Source organism: Chiloscyllium plagiosum, chromosome 17 (assembly GCF_004010195.1).
Source record: "Chiloscyllium plagiosum isolate BGI_BamShark_2017 chromosome 17, ASM401019v2, whole genome shotgun sequence".
Taxonomy (NCBI): Eukaryota; Metazoa; Chordata; class Chondrichthyes; order Orectolobiformes; family Hemiscylliidae; genus Chiloscyllium; species Chiloscyllium plagiosum.
Window position 1 is genome coordinate 53,647,466 of NC_057726.1, and position 18,013 is coordinate 53,665,478.

Below are 18,013 nucleotides of genomic sequence, written 5' to 3' on the forward strand. Positions count from 1 at the left end.
GGCCCAATGTTATAAATCAGATGTGGAGGAAAGGGTACTCCAGTGTACGGGGACTCTATCACTTAATACTTTATATCATTTATAGAAAGGCCATGCTCTGGCGGATATGGAAGGACTCTGTTAGATGTGGAACCGAGAGTTAGGATAGGACATTTCACCGGAGATATGGGTAGATATCTGGGGGTATGTAAGGAAAATTTCCGTGTGTAACAGAGCACAGGCTATGCAATTGAAGGTCTTACACAGGGCTCATATGGTACCAGAAAGGTTAGCTAAGGTTAAGCGAGGAGTGTCACGAGAATGTCCCAAATGTAAAATTACTGTAGGTACTGTCACACATTGTTATTGGTCAGGTTGCAAGATCCAAAGATATTGCAGTACTAAAGTAAGGGAATTAAAGGACATTCTGGGAATTGAAATTAACATGGATCCAGTAATTCTTCTTTCAGGGCTGCCAAATTTGCCCTCTCTGGGGGAACATGGGAAGAGAATGTGTAATATTCTTGCCCATTGCACGAGGAAGAACATTTTACTAAACTGGACGTCAGAAAAGTCACCAGGTCGTATAGGGTGGCGTAAGCTGGTGATGGTGCACCATAAAATGGAACAGTTTTATAGGACGTGGCGGCCCTTTTTAAATTATATGGAAATGGACTTGTCGGCACTATTAGTCAGGGCCGTGGTATAGCCGTGGGAATCGTTATGGGCGCCCGCGGGGCCCTGGGAGAAGGAGACTGGAAGGAAAAGAATATGGGTACTGGATGGGGTACTCCCAGGGATGGGAGCCTCAGTGGAGGTGTGATGAGTAAGACAAATAAAGTAGTAAGACGTTATTTAATTTAAGTAACTTAAATGTAATTTAAGCTAGTATTTATTCAATATGTTTGTAGTTTAGTTTTAGTTAAGTAGATAGGTTTGTTTTGGTAGAATAGTGGGTTGTTTAGTAACAATGGTGCTCGGTTATGGCCTTGTTCTTTGTACTTTTTTTTCTGTTTTGATGGGGTTTTTTTCTTTATATATAAATGTTTTGTAAAAGATTTAAAAAAGCTTTCCAATAAAAATATTTATAATGAAAAAAGACCACGCATTTGACCAACTCCTGCAGATCTGTCACAGCGAAGAAGGTGCTTCATGCTAAAAGTACGCTCTCTGTTAGTACTCTTTATCGTATGTTAGGGGGTGATCTTTCAGAAGATGTTGAGCAGCTTTGTGGGGTCTGGGAGAGAGAGCTAGGGGTTGAGATCTCTATGGAGACGTGGGAGAATGTTTGTGAAAATTCGAGAAAAATTTTGACCCATGCCATGCAGCTAAAGATTCTGCATAGGGCCCATTTGGCCCCAGACTGTCCAGCAAAATTTAAAGTGGGAGTATCTTCCTTATGTTCTAAGTATAAAATAAGTATCAGTACTCTTCCCTCATTGTCTGTGGTCTTGCCGCAGGCTCCGTACATATTGGAGTGCTGTGGCAGGAGTAATAGAGAGGGTCTTGGGGATCGAAGTTAAGAGGGACCCTATCTCTCCTCCTGGGCCTACCCAATTTATCTTGTTTAGGCGCTCATGGGAAAAATACTTTTTAACATTCTCTCTTTTTGTACAAGGAAAAATATTTTGATGTGTTGGGTCTCTGAAATCCCCTAGGTCTGTTGGGTTGACGTAGGCGAATCATGAAACATATTCCTTTGGATGTTCTTACGAATATGGTACACCGAAAAACTGAAAATTTTTATTAAGATACGGCGGCCCTTTTTCGACTGTCTGGATGTAGATTTATCTGCCATCTTAACTACGGCTTTTTTGTAGCCACGACTATCTGATTTAGTGAAATGGATGCTCTTGAAGGAAGAATTTCGAATAAATTCATGTGTAATACTCAATGCTGTCAGAAGTCGGGAGCTAATGTATCGTTGTTGATCTGTTTTGTGTTTGTTTGTTTATTTTATTGCCTTTACTGATTTTTCATTTTGCACAAGTATAGTTGTATTTTGTTTGTATTTTTTTTGTTTTTTATATATAAAGTAATGTTTTTTGTTGGTTTATTGTTGTAATTTTATTAAAAAATCCTTTTCTTTCATAAAAAAACTTCGAATGTTGTTTCACAATCAGTCCTCACAACTCCTGCTACAAAAAAAGGCCCATGCTGTGATCAGGATCATTCATGTACATGCAGGCTCCGAACTGACACAGTATCTTAACATGGTGCTTCCATAATTAAGAAGAGCAATTCTCTGCCTTTGTTGAGACAGCATGCAGATTTAACCCTTCTTAAATGATGCTCATAAACACACGTGCTTAATATCTTGTGAAAGAACTGGCAGCAAAACTTTCAGCAGAGTTAAAATGAAAACACATTTGCAGTTGGCTTGTCTCATTTTTGACAAAGGGAGCTATCTTAAGTTGATGTGCTGAGCTAGAAAAGCAATATCTCTATTACAGATTTTAAGAGAGAGGGCAGTGGACACACTATAGAGGACACAATTAATCTCTTAGCAAGAAACTGTCTTGTATATTTTATCCCTTGCCTATTTGCTTTCATATCATGAGATACAATATTCTGGTGAAGATGATATTTTCAACCTTTAGTGGTTTAGATAGTTGGGCTGAATAGCCTTCCTCAATCTTAGCTAATGTGATTTTAAAATTCTATGTGTAGAGGTTGAATTTAATGAAGGCTTGTATACAATAGTATCATCTTTCTTTAAAAAAAAGCTTGAACTTTTCAAAGATTTCTTTGATCAATTTTGTTGTAGCAATTTGGTTTGGAGCTACTCTTCTCTCTCTGACTCACTTAGTGTTCAATTTCTTACATGGGCTTTCAAGGTTGTTTGCTTCAGTTAAATAAACTAAAGTGCATTCAGTATGTTGAATGACTAAGCAGGGTAAGGGCAACTGATTACTATAGTTGTTCTTTATAAATTGGCAGTTCTCTTTAGGTAATATAGTTACCATCCATAAGATGATTATAAATTAAGTATATTTACGAAATATATACTAAAGTGATAATTCACTAGTTGTTCCAGAACTGTTTTCAGTTTTAATTTATTGGTGTAAGTTTTATTTGGGTTCTGCAATTTAGCAACATGATCATATCTTTTTCATTTGTTATGTCTTATAAGCATTTATACTCTGTTGAGGTATCATATCTTCATATTTTGTAAACAATAACAAATGTTAGACATGATTTTATTTTCATTCTTTGCATTATACTTGTTTAAGTATGTATTATTTTAAATAGTCTACCATTGTTCATTACTGCCCTCTACTGTAGCTCCAGCTCATGAACTACTGTCCAATTTGGTTAACTCAGTGTCCATACCAAAAATTCAAAGCCTAGAAAAAAAGGTTAAAGCATTGACTGAAGAAAACAAATCTTTGCTAACCAGAACAGGTTTTGGCCTGGACACTGCAGAATTACAGCGTGTAAAGCATCAATTAACTCAGAAACAAGATGATCTGGTAAGTAGAATTTTTACACTTCTTATTTATAGACCTTGAATAAAAAAAAGTTTGACTTCTTGTTTAAAATTTTGATTTGAATCTTTAGTAGGTTGTACCAGTGTTTTCTAGTTAATGATTCCATATGCCAGTATTTTCTAGTTAATGATTAATTTTAGTTGCATCAGACCCTGATTCCTCTGCTGCTTTAAAAAGATTTTCCTAATTCATGATTTAAACATTATGTCCTGACTAACTAAGCAGAACATGTTTCAGTATTTCTGAATAAAACTTATTGCAAACTTGTATATATTTCTGTAATTCCCCAAGACATTCAAAGATATTTTGAAGAAAAATCATGTTGGACTTGAAAATTTAACTTTGTTTCTCACTCTGTAGATGCTGCCTGACCTGCTAAGTTCCTCCAGTATTCTCTGTGTGTTTCAGATTTTTGGCATTTGCAGTATTTTGTTGATTTCAAGGATTAGTCAGGAATACTGTAATTTAACTTTAGAATATATTGCACCAATCCAATCTTTTGTAACTGCACCATGCTATATTATAGCTATAATTAAAAAGAAATACGTTTATTCTTTGAAATTTAAGTGTGTAAAAGAATTAGCATAGCAATGAATTGATCAATGTACAAACTAATCCAAGAGCAAGGAATTAATTGAGCCCACCTGAGTGGGCTAGATGACAGGCAGGCCCAATCACACAGAAAATTCATAACTCATTCCTGCCTTTGAGAAAATTGAACTCCAATTAGTCAGTGGCACTGGGTTTGCTAGTGGCCAGTGTGAGGGGACTCTTTGAAAGGCATATTGTGCTGATTGAAGAGCCCAACATTGGAATGGGATGATTACCCACTGAGAGCCACCACTTTGCCCTTTCATTCCCATATCACTGTGACCTTCAGCCCACTCCATTTTAATTGTATAAGTCGAGGTTTAGTGTCTATAAGTGGAGGAAACACTTATTGAATTGTTACTTGAGCACAAATGACATTTATTGATACTGGTGGTTGGATTGTAGAATTAGGAGATGTACATCCATAATATCTCACAAATTAAATGAAAAGCTTATTATGACTTTTGGTCTTTTTCTTTGCCAAGTGACTGTAAGAAATCCTAACACTGTATTTGGCTGTCTTTTGATGTTCACCAAAGCATCAGAGGGGGCGGCCTGGCGGCTCAGTGGTTAGCACTGCTGCCTCACAGTACCAGGGACCCGGGTTCACTTTCTGCCTCGGGTGACTGTCTGTGTGGAGTTTGCACATTCTCCCCGTGTCTGCATGGGTTTCCTCCGAGTGCTCCGGTTTCCACCCACAGTCCAGAGATGCGCGGGTCAGGTGAATTGGCCATATTAAATTGCCCATAGTGTCAGGTGCATTAGTCAGGGGTAAATATATAGATTATATTAGATTACATTACAGTGTGGAAACAGGCCCTTCGGCCCAACAAGTCCACACCGACCCGCCGAAGCGCAACCCACCCATACCCCTGCATTTACCCCTTACCTAACACTACGGACAATTTAGCATGGCCAATTCACCTGACTTGCGCATCTTTGGACTGTGGGAGGAAACCGGAGCACCCGGAGGAAACCCACGCAGACACTGGGAGAACGTGCAAACTCCACACAGTCAGTCGCCTGAGGCGGGAATTGAACCCGGGTCTCAGGCGCTGTGAGGCAGCACTGTGCCACCGTGCCGCCCTATAATGGGAGGGTTTCCCATTATAGTAGGGGAATGAGTCTAGGTGATTTACTCTTTGGAGGGTCGGTGTGGACTTGTTGGGCCGAAGGGCCTGTTTCCATACTTTGGGATTCTAATCTAAAATTCTAATCTAATTACTGGCAGTAGCCAGTGCTCCGAGTGATGCTTCTGTGATGGGTGGTTTTCAGGTGTAAGACTTCCATTTTAATTCTCTAAGGGTTCTGATGCTGCTCACTAGAGTACCTAATTGCAATCAAATAATATTAGGTGTCCCCTGAAGTGATGAGGGTTTCCCATTACTTCTCCAACCGTTGAGGTGAATCTGTGTCACCTACATTAAATTTTAGTTGAATTGTCAGTAATATCCTATTTCTGTATCCTCACATGGACTTCAAAAATGTTGATGCTGCATTAGTTATGGCCACATGAGCATTTTTCTTTTGTGCTCTGCTGTGCCTTCAGCTGTCAATGCTCTGAGCCTGGAATTCAGTTCCTAAACCTATGAAAGCCAGCTACTTTGATTAAATTTTCAACTACCCGGTCTAATAACTCATTATTTTTTGTTGATAATGTTCCTTGTGAAGCACCTTGGATGTTTTACTATGTTAATCACATTGGAGAGTTGCATGTTTTAGTAATTGGCGGAATTGTTTAGTTGGTAATCCAGAACCATGAGTTTGCATCCCACCATGGCATGGTGAAATATGAATTCAATTTATGCCAGCTTTGAATTCCAGATTTTTGTCAAAGGTGTCCTTGTAACCATTGTTGATTGTCATAAAAACCTGTCTGGTTCACTGATTTCTGAGGGAAGGAAATTTGTTGTCCTTAGCCTGGTCTGGCCTATATGTGGTTCCACATTACAGCAGTGTGGTTGACTGCCATCATAAGTGTCCTTAGCAAGCCACTTAGATCAAAGGGAAATTAGAGATTGCTGGCCCAGCTCCCATGAACAATTTTTTTAAAAATCAAGTTTTAACCATATTAGCATGAGCAGATGTTTTATTAAAGCTTAAACATCCTAAGAAGCCTTTCTTTTAGAACATTAGATACTATGCTAACACAAATTAGGAATAAAATATACTATTGAGTGCTTTGATCTGTTTCCAATTTACAATATTTCCAAATGTTGAATCTTGTAGGAAAGTATGAAAATTTTGTGTGCTCTGTTTTATCAGAAGGCAGTTTCTTTTCCCTTCTTCCTCGTCCCTTCCTAACCAAGCTAGAAAAGTGTGAGACTTGTGCAGACTCACGGTCAACTGTGCTATTATTTTGTGCAGTATGAAATGATATAATTTAATAGTGACATATGTACAATATTTTCATTCCTTTTCCCAGCATCCATTTACACAATCATAAGAAAGTAAGAAAAAGCAGCAGCAGGAAAACCTTCGACTGAATAGCATTATATTATGCTGTAGAAAGGAAAAAGAAGTTATGACTGAAACGTTTTTTTAAAACCTTTGCAGGAAGGTTTAAGAGGAAGGCTAGCAAAAGTTTTGGATGAAAATAACAAGCTGCGTTCTCAACTAACAAGTTTGGAACTAGCTAATTGTGCTGGAAATCACCTACAGAACAGTAAGACACTTTTTTACTATGTAATCGAAAAAACTTTGCAGTTTCATATTATAAATTATTTTACATAATTTTTAATTCACTGAATTAGAACAGCCAATTGGTAACCTTACAGAAGAAATTTATTTGAGCACCCTAGTAGATTAATTGTCATTCCTTGTACAGAACAGTAACCACTTGGATACAATACATTGATGGTTCACTACCTGAGTGCAACATTTTGAGCAGCAGGAAAAATATCCGTGATGTTCACCTCATGATATTCGACCCCTTGTACTCTGATCCTATTTTATGATATATTTTTGTTGCTCCAGTGTTACTTAACTAGATGTTTCTGAAGATAGTGACTCGTGAATCTGTAGGTAAAACAGACGCTGAACCTATACCCTTGCGTACTGTTGTCCACAGGTCATTGTTCTTGAAGTTCGAGCTACTAAGGAGGAAGAATTAAGATCAATTTCTTTTTAATTTTCTCTTCTTTTCAATATCCTATTGTTTTCTTAGGAAAAAGAATGCAGCAGAAAGGCAGACTATTTGGTTATTCTTTCTTTTCCTGACTCTTTAAGTTGAGTTTAGACCTTTAGATCTAAAGATGCACTTTAGATCTTAATTTTTTATGTTTTAAAAAAACTTCATTTCTCATCTTTTTCTTTAGTAATTATTTTAAATCTATAACCTTGGTAGCAGATACAATTACCATAAGAATCACAGCTATCAACACCTGTCATAATTTTGAGCAGCTTTGTTGGGTCTCCCCTTAATCTTGAGGCTGGCATTGTTCTTCTAAGAATTAAGATCTTAATTCTCAGACTCCCCATAACTGGAAAACCCAAAGAACTGCAGGTGTTGAAAATGTGAAACAAAACAGAAATTGCTGGAAAAATACCAGGTCTGGCAGCATCTGTGATGAGAGAACAGAGTTAATGTTTTGGGTCCAATGACCTCTCTTCAGAAGGAAGCTTGGAAAAGGTATATATGCTAGAGAAGAAGTGGGGTGAGAGGGAAGGCATAAAGGTGGAGATGGGGACCAAAGGGAGAGAACAACAGTTGAGCAGACAAAGGATGTCAAGGGCCGTCTGTGTGGGGGGTTAGGATAAAAACATGGGAGGAAGTGCTCAGGCCCTAAAATTACTGAAATTTATATTGCATCCTGAAGGAGGCTGCAAGGTCCCCAAGTGGAAAATGAGATGCTATAATCCCAGCTTGTTCTGAGTTTCACTGGATCTCTGTATTAAGCCTGAGACAGATATTAGCCAGGGAACATGGTGGTATGTTACAGTGGCAAGCATTAGGAAGCTCAGGGGAGGGCAATATTTGTTTAGTGGTAACATCTCGCTAGAGGCTCTCTCCGTACTCTGTCTGTCTGTCTGTCTCTCCCTCTATTGCTCTTTCGCTCCCTGTCTCTCACCATCTCTCGCTCGCTTTGTTTTGCTGTATCGCTCTCTTGCACTCACTATCCTTCGCGCGCTCTCACTCTGTCTAGCTGGATCCCTCTTGCGCTCGCTCTCTCTGTCTCTCGCGCTGTCCCTCGTGCTCTCTCGCTCTGTCTAGCTGAATCTCTCCCATGCTCGCTCTTTCCCTCGCACTCCCTCACTCGCGCTCGCCCTCTCTCACTCTCATTATGTCTAGCTGGATTTCGCTTGCTCTCTCTCACGCTTTCTCTTTCTCTCTCTCGCTCGTTCTCTCTCATGCTCTCTCTTGCTCTGACTCTCCCCTCGCGCTCTTTTTCTTGCTGGCAATCTTACTCGCTCTTGCTTGCACTAGCACCCGCTCTCTCCTGCTCTATCGCTTGCGCGCTCTCGTTCTCACTCTCTCACTCGGTCGCTCTTGCTTGGTCACTCTCTTGCTCGCCGCGTGCTCTCTCTCTCTCGCGCTGTCTCCCTCGCACATGCTTTCCCTTGCTTACTCTCTCTTTTGCTGGCTCTCTCACTCACTGTTGCTTGCTCACGCTCTCCCTCTCTCTCTCTCTCTCGCAGTCAGTCTCTTGCTGTCAGTCAGTCTCGCTCTCAGTCTCTCTCTCTTTCTCTCTCTAGCTCCCGGTCTCTCTGTCTGTCTTTCAGTGTCTCTCTTGCTCCCTCACTCTCTTTCTCAGTGTCACTCTTGGTCTCTCTCTTGCTCTCTGTCTCGCTCTTGCTCTCTTATGCCCTTGGTCTCGCTCTTGCTCTCTTATGCCCTCGGTCTCTCTCAATGTCTCACTCGCTCTCTCTCAGTTCTCTCGCTTGCTCGGTCTCTCTCGCTCGGGCACTCTTGGTCTTGCTCTCTCTTTCGCTCTCTCAGTCTCTCTCACTCTCGTCGCTTTCTCAGTGTCTCTCTTGTGCTCTCAGTCTCTCAAACTCTCGCTGTCGCTCTCTCTTGCGCTCTTTTTCTCACGCCCATGCTCTCGCTCACCTGTTCTCCCTCGCATGCTTTCCCTGTCTCACTCTCTCCCTCTCTCGTTCTCTTCAGCTCTTTCTCCCTCGCACATTCTCTTTCTTGCTGGCTCTTTGACTTGCTCCCATTCTTTTTCCTGTTTTCTCTCTGTCGCTCTATCGCTCACGTTCTCTCGGTCTCTCTCATGCTCGGTCTCTCGCACCCGTGCTCTCATGCTCTCCCTCTGTCTCTCTTGCTGTTTTGCTCACTCCCTTGCACTCTTTCTTGCTCTCACTCACGTTCTCTCTGCCTCTCTCTGTTGCTCTCTCTCTCTCACTCTCCCTCCCCGTCTGTCGCTCACACTTTTGCTCGCTCTCTCACTCTCACTTGTGCTGTCTCTCTGTTCTTGCTCTCTCTTGTGCTCGCTCCCACTTTTGTGCTCTCTTACTCACTGTCTCCCACTCCCTCTCTCCCTCTGTCACTGTATTGCTCTCGCGTGCTCTCTCTCACCCTCTCCCTCACGCACTCTCTCGCTCGCTGCCTTTCTCTTGCTCACTCTCTCCTGCTCTCGCTTGCTCTTTTTCTTTCTCTCCGGGTCTTTCTCTCTTGGTCTCTCATTCTCGCCTGGTCACTCTCGCATTCTCTTGCTGTCTCTGTCACTCTCTGTCGTTCTCGCTCTTGCGCTCTCACTCTCACTCTGTTTAGCTGGATCTCACTTGTGCGCGTACTCTCTCACGCTCTCTTGCTCTTGCTGTCTAGCTGGATCTCGCTTGCGCTCTCTCTCGTGCTATCTTGCTCTCCCTCGCGGTCTCCTTCTCAATCACTATCACTGTCTCTGTTGTTCTCGCTCTCCCTCTGTCTCTCTCGTGCTCGCTGTCTCTTTCTGTCTCTCTCTCTCTGTCTCTCTCACTGTCTCCCGCTCCGTCTCCCTCACTCACTCTCGCTGTCTTGCTCTCATGCTCTCTCTCTCTTTCTCATGCTTGCATAGTCCCTTGCACACTCACTCTCCCTCGTGCTTGCTCTCCCTCGCACGTGCACGCTTGCTCGCGCTCTCCCTTCGCTCGTTCGCTCTTGCTTGCTCACTTTATCGCTCTCACTTGCTCCTACTGTCTCCTGCTTTTGCTCTCTCTCGCTTTCTCTCTCTCTCTCTCTCTCTCGGTCCCTCTCGCTGTCTTTCTCTGTCTTTGTCGGTCTCTCTCTCGGTCTCTTTTTCTCTCAGTCTCTCTCTCTCTCACAATCTCTTGCGATCTTGCTCTCACTCTCGCTCACTCTTTCTCTCTCCCACTCTCGCTCTGTGGTGCTTTCACACTCTTTCTTTCACTCACTCTTGCTCTCCCTTTCGGTATTGTGCTCTCGCCCTCTCTCGCTTGCCCATGCTCCCTCGCTCTTGCTCTCGCTTTTTCTCTCTCACTCTTTCTTTTACGCTCAATCTCGCACTCTATCTCTCTCTTGCTCGCTCTCTCTTGCGCCCTCTTTCTCTCGTGCTCTCTCTCCACACCCTTCCCTTGCTTGCTGTCTCTCGGTCTCACACTCATTCTCTGCCTCTTTCTGGCTCACTCTCTTTCGCACGCTCTGTCTCACTCTCTTGCATGCTGCCTCTCATATGTTTTCTCTCGCTTGAGCATTCTTTCCCTCAAGCGTTCTCCCTCTCGCACTCCCTCTCTCTTTTGAGCGCTTGCTCTCTATCCTTCTCTCTCTCTTTCGCTCTCACTCTCTCTGGCATGCTCTCTCTTGTTCTCGCCCTCTTCCTCTCTCTCGCTTTGCGCTCACTCTCACACACTCTCGCTTGCTCTGTCACTTACTCTCGCGCTTTCATTTTCACGCTCTTACTCTCACGTCTACGCTCATTCTCTCACTCTCGTGCTCTCTCTCTTCCTCGCTTGCTGTCTTTTGGTCTCACTCTCTTGTTGGCTCGGTTTCATGCTCTTTTTAGCTCTGTCATACTCTTGCTCACTTGCTCTCTTTCACTGGCTATCACCCTCGCGCTGGCTGTCTCCCTTGCTCGTGCTCTTACTTTCATACTCTTACTCCCATGCTCTCACTCACTCACGCTCTGTCCCTCATACTTTCTCCATCGCGAGCTCTCCATCGCAATCTCTCTTGCTCTCTCACTTTCTCTTTCACTCTCATTTGCACTCTGCCTAACTGGCTCTTGCTCGTTTGCACTCTCTCTCTTGCTCGCTGTCTCTTGCTTGCTGTCTTTCTCTTGCTAGCTCTTTTGCTCACTGTTGCTTGCACTAAGTCTTGTTCTCGCTGCCACTCTGCTCACTTTCACTTGCACTGTCTTGTTTTCGCTCACTCTCTGTCTCTCTCGCTCTCTGTCACTCCCCTACCTCGTGCGCCCACCCTCCCGTGCGCCCTCGCCATCAAGCTCTACCCCTCGCACTCGCTCCCTTGCGATCTCTCTATCGTGCTCTGTCCTTCGTTCTCTTTCCTGTGCTCTTAATCACATGCTCGCTCTCCCTCTCTCTCTTGCTCTTTCTCATGCTCTTGCACTCTCTCTCTGTTGCTAACTCTCCCTTTCGTTCTCACTCTGTCTAGCTGGATCTCGCTCACTTTCTCTTGCTGACTCTCTCACTTGCTCTCACTTGTGCTCACTCTTGTTCTCGCTGGCATTCCACTCGTTCTCGCTTGCTCTCTCATGTCACTTGCCCTCTCGCACACTCTCCCTCTCTCTCTCCCGCTGTCTCTCTTTCTCTCTCCTACACAAACTGTCTGTCCCACGTATGCTCTCGTGTGCTGTCTCGTGCACGCTCTGAATTGCACGCAAGTTCTCTCTGTTTCTCCCGCACTCTGTCTCTTTTGCTTGCTCTCTCTTGGTGTCACTGGCTCGCTCTTATTCTCTCTTGTGCTCTCTCTCTCCCACGCACTCTGTCTCTCTCCCACTCTCTTATGCACTTGAGCTCTCTCTAGCGTGCTCTTTCTCTATCCCTCACTTGCTGTCTCTCGGTCTCGTTTTCTCTCTGTCTTGGTATCAGTGGCTCGCTCTCATTCGCGCTCTCCCACAATGCTCGCTCACTCTCCCATTGGCTCTCTCCTGTGCGCTTGCTCTCCCCCGCATGTGCTCTCTCTCCCTCCCTCTCCCGCTATGTCTCGCTCGCTGTCTGTGTCAATGGCTTGCTCTTGTTTGCTCTCTCCCGCACGCTCTCTATCTTCCGCTCTCCTCCTCTCGCGTGCGTGAGCACTCTGTCTCTCTCGCGTTCTCTCTCTCCTGCTTCCCCTCCCTCACGCGCACGAGCTCTCTCCGTCTCTCACGCGCGCTGTCTCTCTCATGAGCTCTGTACCGCCCTCCAGGTGCGCGCGCTCTCTCACGCATGCATTCTCTCACTTGCTCTTGCTCGCTCTCTCTCGGTCTCGCTCTCTCAGTCTCTGTGTCAATGGCTTGTGCTCTTTCGCTGTCTCCTGTGTGCTCTCTCTCTCTCTGCCTCTCCTGCGTGCTCTCTCTCTCCTGCTCCCCCTCTCTCATGCGCACGAGCTCTATCTCTCCCACGCGCTCTCACCCACTCTCTCTGTGTGTCTCTCGCGCGCGCGTGCTGTCTCTCACCGCTCGCTCTCTCCCATTCGAGCTGTCTCTCCCATGCGCTTTCTCTCTCTCCCTCTCTTTCACGCACACAAGCTCTCTCTCATGCGCTATGTCTCACTCGCACTCTCTTAGTCTCTCTCTCTCTCTCTCTCTCACACTCGCTCTCGCTGTCACTCTTTCAGTGTCCCTCTCTCTCACTCTTCCTCAGTGTCTCTCTCTCTCTCTCGCTCTTGCACTCTTTCTCTGTATCTTTCGCGCTCTCACGCTCTCGGTGTCTCGCTGCCTCTCTCTCACTCACTCTCTCTCAGTTCTCTCTCTCGGTCTCTTGCTCCCTTGGGCTCTCTCGCTCTCATTCTCTCTCGGTCTCTCGCGCTCTTGGTCTCTTTCTCAGTGTCTTTCTCTCTCGGTCTCTCTCTCGCTGTCTCCTGCTCTCTCCCTCACGTGCATTTTCTGACACATTTGCTCTTGCTCACTCTCGCTCTCAGTCTCAGTGTCAATGGCTTGCTCTCATTCGCTATCTCCTGCACACTCGCGATCTTTCTCTCTCCCGCGTGCTCTACCTCTCCCACGTGCTCTGTCTCTCCCGAGTTTGCTCTCTCCCTCCTGCTCGCTCTCTCCAGCTCCCCTCTCTCTCTCCCTCTCTCTCTCTCACATATGCAAGCTCTCTCTCTCTCCCACATGCTTGCTCCGTCTCTCCCGTGCTCCCCCTCTCTCCTGTGCTCTCTGTCTCGCTTTCTCTCTCTCTCTCTCTCGCTCGCATGCGTGCTCTTTCTCCCGCGCGCTCTCTCATGGTGTCCATGGCACACTCTCGTTCGCTCTCTCCTATGCTGACGCTCTCTCCCTCTCCCACGTGCCCTCTCTCACGCTCTCTCTCTCCCGCAGGTGCTCTGTCTTTCCTGTGTGCACTCTCTCTCCCGTGTGCGTCTCTCTCGCTCTCTCTCTTGAGCTCGTGCTCTCTCCCTCTCGCGCGCTTTCACACTCTCCTGCTCTTGATCTCTCATGCGTGCGAGCACTCTCTGTCTCTCCCACGCTGTCTGTTTCTCCCGTGCGTTCTGTCTCTTTCCTGCTCTCTCCCTCTCTCACGCACACCAGCTCCCCCTCTTGCGTGTGCTCTCTCTCAATGGCTTACTCTCTTTCTGTCCCTTGCACGTGCTGTTTCTGTCTCTCCTGCGCTCTCTCTCGGGCTTGCTCTCCCGCTCGCGCTGTCTCTTCCGCGCTCTCATTCTCTCTGCCATGTTCGCTCGGTCTCTCTGTGCGTGCGCTCTCTCTCTCTCACGTGCTCTCTCTCTTGCGCGTGCTCTCTCTCTTGCACTTGCTCGCTGTCTCCCACTCGCTTGCTCTCTCCTTCGGTCTTTCTCTCTCGGGGGTCTCTCTGTCTCTCTCTCTCTCTGTCTCTCTCTCTCTCTCTCACGGTGTCAATGGCTCGTTCTCGTTCACTCTGTCCTGCGCACACACTCTATCTCCCGTGTGCGCTCACTCTTGCACGCTCTAGCTCTTTCCCACTCTCACACGCGAGCTCTCTCTGTCTGTCCTGTGCACTCTGTCTCTCCTGTGCGCGTGCTCTCTCTCCGGCTCTCTCCCTCTCTCTCATGCGCACTTGCTCTCTCTCTTGTGTATGCTCTCTTTCACTCGCTCTCTCGGTGTCAGTGGCGCGCTCTTGTTCTCTCCATTGTGCGTGCTCTCTCTGTCTCACCTGCACTCTGTCTCGCTCACACTCTCTTGCTCTCTCCTGCTCTCTCTCATGCACGTGAACTCTCTGTCTCTCTCTCTCTCTCTCTCTCGTGCTCAAGTGCTCTCTGTTGCTCGCTTTCTGTCTTCCCCCCCCCCCCCCCGCCCCCCCGCCCCGCATGCGTGCTCTCTCTGTCTCTCACCCGCGATCTCCCTCTCACTCGCTCACTCTCTCGGTCTCGGCATGAATGGCTTGCTCTCGTTCGCGCTTTCCTGCCCGCTGTCTTCCGCACATGCTCTCTCTGTCTCTCCCGTGCTTGCACTCTCGCCCTCCCGTACACTCTCACTCTCCGTCTTTCTCTCTCGCACGCATGAGCTCTCTCTCTCTCTCTCTCTACAACGTGCACGCGGTCTCCCCCGAGCTTGCTCTCTCTCCTATGCGCTCTCTCTCTCCTGAGTTTGCTCGTGCTCTCCCACTCACTCTTTCTCTCAGTCTTGCTCTCTCGCGCGCATTGTCTCTCTCTCTCTCGCAGGTGTGCGAGCTCTCTCTGTCTCTCCCACGCTCTGTCTCTCCCATGCATTCTCTCCCTCCTGTGTGCTCTCTCACTTTCTCTCTCTCCTCCCACGCACGTGCTCTCTCTCTCTCCCGCTCTCCCTCTCTCCTGTTCTCTCTCTTTCCCGCGCACAAGGTCTCTCTCACTCACTCTCTCTGTCTCGGTGTCAATGGCTCACTCTCGTTTGCTCTTTCCTGCTCTCTCTCTCTCTCTCTCTCTCTTTCCCCTTCCCCCCCACGTGCTCTTGTGTGCTCTCTCATTCCTGTTTGCTCACTTTCTCACGCACACTCTCTCTAACTCGCTCACTCTCTCGCTGTATCTGTCCCTTGTTTGCTCTGTCTCAGTCTTGTCTCAGTCTTGCTCTCACTCACGCTCTCTCTATCTGTAGCTGACTTGCTCTCATTCGCGCGCTCTCCCTCTTGCTGGTTCACTCTCGTTTGCTCTCTTGCTCACTTGCTCTCACTTGCTGTTTTGCTCTCTCACTCTTGTTTGCTGTCTGGCCCACTCTCTCGTTGTCTCTCCCTCGCTTGCTCTCAGTCTCACTGGCTCGCTCTCACTCGCCTATGCTCTCTCGCTCACACTCTCTCCCGCTCTCCCGCTCTCACTCTCTCTCTGCCCCACTCTTTCTCTCCCACGCACACAAGTGCACTCTCACTCACTTGCTCGCTCTCTCAGTCTCGCTAACTCTCAGTCTCTGTTTCGCTGGCTCGTTCTCACTCTTTCTCTCGCTCTGTCCCTCACTCACTCTCCCTTGGTCTCGGTCTCTCTATCTCAGTGTCACTGGCTCACTCTTGTTCGCGTGCTCTCTCACTCTCTCTCTGTTGCTCTCTCGTTCTCTCTCTCTCTCTCACTTTCCCTCTTGCTGGTTCACTCACTCGCACTCTCTCTCTCTTGCTCTCGCTCACTCTGTTATCTCTCCCTTGATTGCTGTCTCTCGGTCTCATTCTCTCTTTCTCTCTCTCAGTCTCGCTGGCTCATTCTCGTTTACTCTCTCTCACTTGCTTTCACGCTCTCCCTTGTGTGCTCTCTCAGTCTCCCTCCCCTCTCTCTCGCTCGGTTGCTCTGTCTCGCTCTCACTTCTGTGCTCGCTTTCTCGTGCTCTCACTCTCTAGTGCTCTCGCTCTCACTCTCTCATGCTCACGTTGTCTCTTGCCCTCTTGCTTGCTCTCTCGCTCTTGCTCTCACTTGCTTTCTTTCTCTCTCGCTGTCTTCTTCGCCCTTACATTTGCTCTCTCGCTCTTTCGTTCGCTCTCTGGTTGTCTCACACTCGCTCTCGCCCTCATGCTCTCTCATGCTCTTTCACGTTTGCTTGCTCTCTCTAGCTTTCACTCTGTTGCTCTGTCTTGCTCATGCTGTCTCACTCTCTGTCTCTCTCCTCATTCACTCTCAGGCTATGTGTCTCGCTCTCACTCACTGTCTCGTGCTAGCTCTTGCGCTCTCTCTTGTTTTCTTGCTCGCGTACTCTCGCTCTATCTTGGTCTTGGTCTTGGTGTCAATGGCTTGCTCTCTCCTGCGCGCTCTGTCTCTCCCGTACTCTCTCTCTCTCTCTCACACTCATGGTGACACTGGCTTGTACTTGTTCGCTCTCTCCTGCGCGCTATCTCCCACTCTCCCTCTCTTACGCACGCGCTCTCTCCCTCTCTTGCGCGCGTGCTCTCTCATTCGCTTGCTCTTGCTCGGTCTCTCTCTCTCTCTCTCTTTTTCCCACGCATGCTCTCTCTCGCACGTTTTCGCTCAATTTCTCTCTCTCCCCTGTGCACACACTCTCTCTCCCTCGGTGTCAATGGCTCGCTCTTGTTCGCTCTCTCCTCCCTCCCACGCGCTCTCTCTCTCCTCCCCCACATGCTTGCTCTCTCCCGTGTGTGCTCTGTCTCTCCCGCATGCATTGTCTCTCCCGCTTGCTTTGCCTCCCGCTTGCTCTCACTCACTCTCTCCCTTGCTCGCTCTCTCAGTTTCGCGCTCTCTATCTCGGTGTTGCTGGCTCGCTTTTGTTAGTGCTGTTTCTCTCTTGCTGTCTCTCTCCCTCTCTCTCTCTTTCTCTCTCCCCTTGCTTGTTCTTTCTCTGTCTCGCTCTCCTTGCTGGTTCACTCTCTCGCTTCTTCGCACACTCTCTCACTAGCTTGCTCTCTCGCTCGCTCTCTCTCTCTATTGCTCACACTCTCCCTCTTTCACTCTCTTGCTGTCACTCTCTCGCTCACTTTCCCTCTCCCTCACCGTCTCCCTCGCCCTCTCCCCAACATCGCACTCGCTCTCGTGCTCTCTCTTTCGTTTGCGCTCTCTCGCTCTTGCCCTTGTGCTCTCTCTCACACTTTTACACTTGCTTGCTCTCTTTTGCTGTTGCTGTCTCGCGCGCTCTCTCCTGCTCACTCACTCCCATGCTCTGTGTCTTGCTCTCTCTCGCTGTCTCGTGCTAACCCTTGCACTCTGGTGCTCTCTCTTGCTTTCACACACACATGCCCTCACTCTCGCTGTCTTTCTCCCACTCTGTCTCACCCTCGCTCTCCCTCTTGCTGGTTTGCTCTCTCGCTCACTCTCTCTCTCTCTTGCTCTTTATCTCTTGGTCTCACATGGTCTCTCGCTTGCTGTCTTTCTCTCCATTGAATGCTCTCTCTACTCTGTGTGTCTCTTGCTGTCTCTCACTTGCTTGTTCTCTCTTGGTCTTTCAAACTATCGTTCTCTCCCGCTCTTGCTCTTACTCGCACTCTCTCTTGCTCTCACTCGCTTTCACTGTCTTGCACTCACTTTCCCTCTTGTGCTCGTGCTCTCGCTCTTTCTCTCCTGCTCACTCTTTCGCTGTCTCTCTCCCTGCCGCGCTCTCTCGCATGCTTTCTCTCCCTCCCGACGCGCTCTCTCTTCCGCTCTCTCTGTCTCTCTCTCTGTCTCCCCCTCCCTCCCTCCTGCGTACTCTCTCCCGCAGTCGCTTTCTTTCTCTCTCTCTCGCACATTCTTTCTCTCTTTCCCAATCGTGCTCTCTCTCGCGCCCTCTCCGCTGCTCTCTCCCTCTCACCCACGCTCTCCCTCTCTCCCTCTGTACCACTCTCCCTCTCTCGCCCTCTCGTCCTCTCTCACACTCTCTGCCTCTTTCACCCTCTCACCCACTTTCGTCCTCTCTCCCTCTCTCCCCCTCTCCCGCTCCTGCCATTTCTCCCTCTTTCGCCCTCTCGCCCACTTTCGCCCTCTCTCCCTCTCTCGCCCT

General features: G+C 47.4%; 1 protein-coding gene across 4 annotated transcripts in view; it reads left to right on the plus strand.

Annotated features, from left to right (window-relative positions):
* LOC122558483 (centrosomal protein of 72 kDa-like) overlaps positions 1 to 18,013 on the plus strand; it is a 99,015-nt gene that overhangs the window by 63,962 nt on the left and 17,040 nt on the right. For all 4 annotated transcript variants that reach the window (XM_043707116.1, XM_043707115.1, XM_043707118.1 and 1 more), the window contains 2 exons: positions 3,265 to 3,452; positions 6,618 to 6,726. In XM_043707116.1, the coding sequence (XP_043563051.1) occupies positions 3,265 to 3,452; positions 6,618 to 6,726 (297 nt within the window). The remainder of the gene's footprint in view (positions 1 to 3,264; positions 3,453 to 6,617; positions 6,727 to 18,013) is intronic.